This window comes from Magnolia sinica, chromosome 1, assembly GCF_029962835.1.
Source record: "Magnolia sinica isolate HGM2019 chromosome 1, MsV1, whole genome shotgun sequence".
Taxonomy (NCBI): domain Eukaryota; kingdom Viridiplantae; phylum Streptophyta; class Magnoliopsida; order Magnoliales; family Magnoliaceae; genus Magnolia; species Magnolia sinica.
The window spans coordinates 52,670,304-52,678,408 of NC_080573.1; the positions used below are offsets into that span (position 1 = coordinate 52,670,304).

The following is an 8,105-nucleotide window of genomic DNA, read 5'->3' on the forward strand; positions in this document are numbered from 1 at the left end:
AACCTCCAGAATCTTTATTTCTCTTCTCCGCTTTGTACCTAATGCATTCAATTGCCAATTGTTGAGGGGCCTTTTTTGTACCACAAGTTGTGCAGGCAGTGAAAACTCTTAATGGGAATATTTCTCCGTTCTTTTAAGGTGAAAAACCAAGGAGAACACTCTGTATATGTGCGTCCATAATGGTCTACGTGGTCCGCTTGTCTCTCATGCTCTCAATGGGTTATTACTATTAGTATTATGATCCGCAGGAATTTTTAGCATATTACCAAGAAATGGTTTTTATCTCTGCTAATGCGTTCTTGTTCTTCCTCCTTGTCATAGGATTTGTTGCTTCCTACCAGAGCGGCCCACCAGCATTGTCCGTTCATGTTGCTAAGATAAGGCTGCTTCAATGGTCAAGGATGCCCTATAAGCAAAGGTCATCTCAACAGCCCAGGCCATCATCACTAAGGCTAGCACCGCTCCAATGTCCAAGCTCGTCGCTAAGGCAACCACACAAGTCAAGGCCACATCGATGACTTAGGATACCATTTGGGCCGATGCCATCTCAATGTCCAAGCCCATTTCTCACCCAAGACAATTGTGCAAGGTAAGGCCTGTGCAACAACCAAGGCCATTATCTCCACTGAAGCCTCTACAAAGGTTAGAGCCAAGGCTGTTTCAATGGCCAAGGCATGAACAGCTTGCAAACTGATTTTGCCCGCCTTTGTATCACAAATAACCGACCTTAGGAGGCAGGTCTCTATTAATGTTTCTAGTAACATTGCATCCCTACTCTCCACTCCATCCATCCTCAAGAAAGTGCTCTGCACATCGTGGGGCTTATTACTAGAGAATTGGTCAGTCTGCCTTGCAAAGGCACCATTGGCAATACCTTTGTAGTTGCCACCAAGAGTGAGTGATGTGCTACTCTTTCAAGAAGGGTGACCTGATGCTTGCACTCAAGTGACCAATTATCGTCACTCACAAGACACCAAGTGGGCTAGACTATATACGTGGTGCAATGAGTCTAATGAGCCACTGACAAGGATATTGTTGCCATTGACTTCCCTACATGGCCCGTCCTGAAAATGGAGCCCAAGCCCTTGACTTTGCTTTGATGTGTGACTCGGGGGAGTTTTTTTTTTTTTTTTTTTTTGTTCCTCATTTTTTGTACGGATGGTTTGACAGTGTTCTCCCTTAACCCTGGTATATAATATCACAAATAAGATGTGAGAGCAACCCAAAATGAAATTTTATTTTATTTCCAAATATATACAACTATTTAGTTACATTATTGCATTTTAAAAATAAAGACTAAGCTAAATGGGATGTAGTTTCTCTTCTCCTTCAGCTACCATGGCTGGTTATGATTAACGGAAAAAATCTCAGTGCGTACATCTCTACTCATGAGGGAAGATAAACTACAATGTCTACAATAAGCAATATGTATAATCATATAACCACATGTATCAAATATTAAATAAGTAAAGATGGGATCATGGATGTAATGAACGTATGAATGTGATGAGTATGAAAATCAACTCCAACATAAGTATAATAATCGTCTCCATTGTAACCATATATTGTAAATTGGATGTAAACAATAGGGCCACTACAAGAAAAAGAGGCATAACCGACACATGGGCTACCCTTTGCCTGCGGCTAGTTTTAACGGCCACAAGCAAAGGTTCCGAATAAAAATAAAAAGAGGCATGGCCCAAATTTCATTTCCACTCTCCACCCACTGACTCTCTCTCTGCCTCTCCCTCTCCCTCTCCCTCTCCCTCTCCACTCCCTCAAGCTCTCCCTCTCCGCTTGCTCTCCCTCCCTCCCTCCCTCCCTCCCTCCCTCCCTCTCTCTCTCTCTCTCTCTCTCTCTCTCTCTCTCAAAACCCTAGTCCTCTGTCTCTCTATCTCCTTGGCCCTCTGCTGCAGTTCGGCCCTCTCAATGGTAATCGGCCTTCTCTCTCTATACCTGCAGTTCGTCGAGAATTGTTGTTTCAAATTTGCATGTGAACATGAAGAAATCGTTTTCTGAGACGTGAGTGTTTGTTGACTTAACTTTTCTTTTGCTGTTTTTGCTTGAAATTTTTTATTTTTATTTTTATTTTTTGAAAACCAGAATTGGATGATCTATGCAGAATCAAAGAGATGTATTATCATTTCAATGAAAGATCAGGGCAGAAGGCTCCGTTAGTTGCAGATGATGTTTATGAGATAATCATGAAGGTAATCTCCCCTGTTCTGCATAAAAATGTTGGGATTCTGATTTTTTTCGGTTGTGAATATTTACTATGATTTCTTCTACTGGTAGATAGCAATTTTAAACACTTGATAATAAATTGGGATGACTTGAATATGCAAGACTGCATGTTGTTAGAATTGAAAATTTAGAGGTTTCACTTTTTAATGATTGTCACTCCTCACTGTATCAAACTCAGAAGAAGTGCCCAGTGCATCATTTGGCATTGGATAGTGGGCCTCACCTCAGAATGTTGTACACTGCTGGGTAGGAGGGACCCACTTTATGTTGAATTAGCCTATTTTTCAGCTTGATTGGTTGATCCTGATCCTATGAGCAAGATCCTGCAAAATGGGCTAGATTGGGTTTGGTCTGGCCATCTGTTTCCATGCTCTTGATTATGTGGTGTGGATCATTTGATTGTGGTAAATTTTAGGCTTAATACAATAAAGGTGGCATTCACCATCCAACAGTCACTGTTCTTCAAGGGTGGGCCTGCTTATGTTCTTTAAAGCATTTGAGTTGTGATATAAATTGAGAGTATATACATGAAATACTTCACGTTGGGCCATTCCCCTTTTGCGCATAATGGTTTAGAGAATCAACAGATAGGTTATGGTGCTCTTTTGAATTCCCCTTTTGAGAGTATATACGTGAAAGATTTCATGTTGGGCCATTCTCCTTTTGCACATAATGGTTTAGAGAAATCAACAGATAGGTTATACTGCTCTTTTGAATTCTTCCAATGTTGGGGTTCTAACATCCTGAAAATGATTGTATTGGTTCCAGAATGCTGGCCTTCTGGATAGTGAAATAATTTATGTCAAAGACTTCGACTATGACTACTTTGGTTTCAAAACTCTTGAGAGATCCTACCTATTCAAGGATTCTGGTAGGGTTACAGAAAGGCAACAGCATATGCTGATGAGGGTTGTTGTTGGAATTCATAAGGATGATATTGACTTTGCCCTCAGAACATACCATTTGATGTCACAACGTTGGTTCACACATGCTTCCCCTACTCTTTTTAATGCTGGGACTCCGAGGCCTCAGGTACCATTTGCTGAGTTTTTTTTTTTGTTCTAATATATTTGTTTTTGTTCTAATATATTTGTTTTTGATTTGTTTCTTAATGAGCTCTCTCTCTCTCTCTCTCTCTCTCTCTCTCTCTCTCTTTTCTTTTTTTTCTTTTTTCAGATGAGTAGCTGTTTCCTTATTTGCATGAAAGATTATAGCGGTGAAGGAATATATGATACTCTGAAGGAATGTGTTGTCATTAGCAAATTGGCAAGAGGCATTGTTGTTTCCATTCATGATATTCGTGAGACAAGCAGTTACATTCGTGGTACAAATGGGACCTCCAATGGCATTGTCTCAATGCTATGGGTGTTCAATGTTACTACCTGTTATGTTGATCAAGGGGGTGGCAAGAGAAAGGTATTGCTCATAGCCTATTAAGATCTTATGTGATTGGAATAGTTCTGTAGTGCATTTTTTCAATAAAAACTTGTTCTTTTTTTCTTTTCTTTTTTTTGGTCATGTAATCCATTTACTTTGATGGACGTCTTTTGAGATGAATGTTTGTATGATTTAGTTAGTCAAATATAATGAATTTATTGTATGTTTGTTGTGAAAATTCAATTTGTAGGTGTCCAGCCCTATCATTCTTCTGGCAAAGTCAACCCAAAATAGGTAACAGTACCCTATCTTGCTTATTTTCCCACTGATATGCTGCTTGTGTGGGCTATATGATGTACAAAACCTTTGTTTTGTTTTTGTTTTTTGTTTTTTGTTTTTTTTTTTGAAAATTAATTTATTTTTTTGGCTTTTTTTTAATAGTATTTTTTAATCTTCTTCTTCTTCATATGTCGTTCTGTTGTGGTCTTTGTTTTCTTTAATAAAGCATGCTACTGAAAACTTAAAGTTAACTTAATGTAATCACGGAAGTTTATGCTCTACCTTTTTTCGGGGTCATTAGACCGTATAAATTTTACAATTAAAGCATAATCGCCATTGAAATCATTAGTCATAGCAATTCAAATTCTATAAAACTTATGCAAAAACCTAAAGGTAGCATCTGTCCATTACAATATTACAATTCATTTTGTTCTTACACCTCACCTAAGAATTCTGCATGACATTGATACATAGGAAATGAGTGTGGCTGAAATAAGGATGAGTTGAGATGGATAGCGGCAAGATGGTAAATGAACACATTGAAGGAAACTTTAGAGTAGCCCAATGAATAAAGTAGTTTCTTTCTCACATGCAGTCTACAGAGCTGATGCATATTAGGATGAGTGACACGGATTTTTTTTTAAAATTTTATTTTTATTTTTATTTTTATTTTTGGTATGTTTACAGGTATTGTTTTGGTTAGCTTCGTTATGGCTTACTTTACTGAACATGAAATGCAAATTTATTGACCAGAACCCAAGACTTCTGCCTCCACTTCTTTTTTTCTTTTTCTTTTTTTGGTACATTGGCATATATGATATGTTACCCATAGTCCCATACAAGCTTTCATTGCAGTCCAAAAGATCAGTGATTGAATGGTCCTTAGGTATGTTGATTGATGTAAATTCGGCCCATTTTTTCGGAAAAATGTAGCACAACAATTCGGAAATTGTGACTTTTGAGTTATAGGCATGCTTCATGGTGGGACACTAGATGAATGGATGGAAGATCCTGCTAAAATCACTCATGCAGCGGGCCTCGTGGTGGATGATTCTGTCCAGTAAGACAGATTAAATGTGGAATGTTGATTATAAAGTTTTATATTTTCAGGCCAGCGACAAAAGGAAGGTAATATAGTCTTGGCAAGTCAATTGTGGACAGAGCATATAATCACATGAATCAAACAATCCTAACTATCTAATTACGGCGACCTAGCAACCGGCTAGAAGTAAGATAGTAAGTGGTCCAACCTAAAAGTGAAAATTGAATGTTATTTTCTCATTGCATTTTTTTTCGTTATGCTTCATCCATAGTTGGGTCAGCAATCTTTTGACTGAATTGTAGACATAAATGTGTTGCCTTCAGTTTCATATGTTTATCTCATAGTTTACAATACCCTATTTTTCATCAACATTCATTTACGATGTGTATTTTCCTTATTTCAAATGCTTCTACTGCTTCATTTTTCTCGCATTCTACCATTTGGTTTTACACTTGGGATTGTTTCTGTTCTACACATGAGTGTATAACAATGCACCCTGAATGCAATTAACTATAGTATGATATTGTGAATGCAATTGACTCTAGTCCATTTTTTTTTTCCATTTCCATTAATGACAATTTGAATGCATTTAAAATGGCAGGAGAACCAGTATGCTATAATAGCAAATGCTTGCTACCCTCAGTATGTTACCATTGCACTCACTTTGAATGTTTCAAAGTTATGTTGTTTTAATAATTAAAAATAATTGTGAAGCATCCACTTTTTTTCTTTAGTTGTTTTCAAGATTTTGATATGTGATTTTTCCCTGAATTGGCTTCTATAGGGATGGAGATATATTTATTTTTGTGCTTGTAAATCTAATGGTTCATAGCCATTGTCATTCATGAAAACCTTATCCAAATATTCATTTTATTTGTATTAATTCTTCAATTGTTTGTAGAATTTTGGTAGGGACACACACACACACACCAAAAAAAAAAAACAAACGTAGAGAGAAAGAGAGAAGAAAATCAGTGGTGTGAGTCTTTTTTTCTTTTCTTTTCTTTTTTTTTTTTCTATCCATTATTTAAATATCTGCCTTGCAGACACTCCTTTGGTGGGGGTTGGGAAGCATGGGATGCTTCCAATGTCTTTAAAAAGGCTGAGAACAATGTGGGGAGGAGCTGGTACTGGCTATGATTTGATGCACTTATGTTGCATGTTGTCAATAAAAAGCATGTAAAAAGAGGGGAATGGGGTTTTGGGTATTTGTTTTTCTTTTTCCAATGTTGGGATTGCCTTTTGGGGTTGTGCTTTCACTGTTACTTTTGTGTTATAGCCATACATATAGACATTGTTTTGGTATCAAAAGGAATCTATTCATGGATTGTTTCTTCTTGGCTATTAACTATGATGAGAACGGCATTAGATGGATATAATCTGTCATATAGATTGTTGCTTTTGTAGACAAAATTTTGTAATTTTTGTAGCTTCCTTATGTTATTATAGGTTCATTACCTATGAAAATTTGACAGTTACACAGGAGTGGCCAATCTTAGTAGCTGCAAGGATGGAGGTGAAGGAGATGGTGCAAACTATTTAGGGAGGATTCTGTAATGCGGATGGAATGTCAAATCTCCTCATGCGACACAGGCTACTGTCTCAAAAAGTCTTCAGCAGGAAAAAATTGAAGTACCAATTAAGCAAGTATTCTCATCAATTTGGAACCTAAACACTTGCATAAATCCTTACCTATTGATGTGAACTTGCAATCGATGCACTTCTCTATTGAAACAAAGATTACCAGATTTTGTTCTGAGACACTGTTTTTGTCATCTAAAAAACATAATTTCTTATCATTGATTTATGTTCTCTTTTTTAGTAATTTTTAGTAAACAAGTTTTAGAAATTCCAATCTTAGTTCTATAAAATGGTTGTACATCTCGTTTGAATTATCAATAAAGTTACAAGTGGCGTGCTTTCACTTTTCTGGGAAAAAAGTATTGTATTTTTTGTGAGCATGGTGGTTTTTTTTTTTTTTTGACTCCTATTGATAACATTGTATTTACTCTTTGCATAGGAAAAGGTGTAACGCCCCAAAAATCGAGGGTCGAGCAAAGGCTCAACTTCTGAGATCCGTCACATTATTTATGCAACATAGATAATGATGATTAAATTTTTTCTGTATTAGTGCATTAAACATGAATGGGATTATACTAAATCATCATATCATACTCCAGAGAGAGAATATTAGGCAAGCGGAAGACTATGATAGATATGTAAAGTATATATACGTATTTCACAACCTCCAGAGAATGAGTGTGTTACTGGGCTGAATAAATACATGTTTGTTCCAAAATATACAAAATGGCAAAATATGAAAGTCCGACTAAATCATATAATCCCTATAATCCCGTCGATCAGTACATGGTCTACATAGACCCGTCTGATAGCTGAACATAGGAGAATTCTTTCTCCTCATCTATGAAATCCTAATCAGCAGCGTAGACATCGTCACTACCTGCATCAACAACAGAGTCTGGTTGGAGTTTTAAAACACCGTCCTAGAGTGGGAGTGAGTGATCAACTCAGTGGAGATATAAGGCAAAGGTTAACATGTTATCAATTCAATCAAACAGTAATGACAAAGCATTGCAACAATCATGTCCTAAGTACTCTTATTAATGCAGGAATGGTATGCTGTAATGATGCATGTCCTCTCCTGCACTCCCTCAGCGACACCATCTCAAGGTCGCGCACGGCAACTCCTACTGTGCACTTTCTCGCCAGAGCACATGCAGTACGATGCATGATAATGTTAACCAAGTACTCAGTTAGGCTTATTCATACAGCAGATTCGGGAAGCTAAGGTACCTCCCTTTTATATCATTTATCAAAACGATGATCCATTTAGGGTCGTCAATCCTAGTTAATCACATACGACAGGCAAAATATAGGGCAACATCACCCCTGATTTGAAAATCAGTGGATAGGCAAGTTCATTTGATCATACTTGAGGTCACTCCACCAACGTCCTACCAACTGGAGCGTTATTTTCGAAGGGGGTCCATATCAGACGGTACACCGCAACCCATGCAGGGACCACAGCCAGGCTATGCCGGTGTAGGTTGACAGCTCGAATACAGTGTCTCATTCCACCGTATTTGACTCACAAATTTAGGTTGCTCATAAGTCACTACGGGGAGGCTCGTCACCCCAGTGT

General features: G+C 37.5%; 1 protein-coding gene across 1 annotated transcript; it reads left to right on the top strand.

The window, feature by feature from the left end:
• Positions 1 to 1,876: 1,876 nt before the first annotated feature.
• On the top strand, positions 1,877 to 6,485 carry LOC131246359 (ribonucleoside-diphosphate reductase large subunit-like). The gene is made up of 8 exons (XM_058246411.1): positions 1,877 to 2,022; positions 2,123 to 2,210; positions 3,013 to 3,276; positions 3,421 to 3,660; positions 5,011 to 5,028; positions 5,544 to 5,584; positions 5,989 to 6,069; positions 6,392 to 6,485. The coding sequence occupies exons 1-8, from the start codon at positions 2,000 to 2,002 to the stop codon at positions 6,483 to 6,485; spliced, it is 849 nt and encodes a 282-aa protein (XP_058102394.1). The 5' UTR covers positions 1,877 to 1,999.
• Positions 6,486 to 8,105: the final 1,620 nt, after the last annotated feature.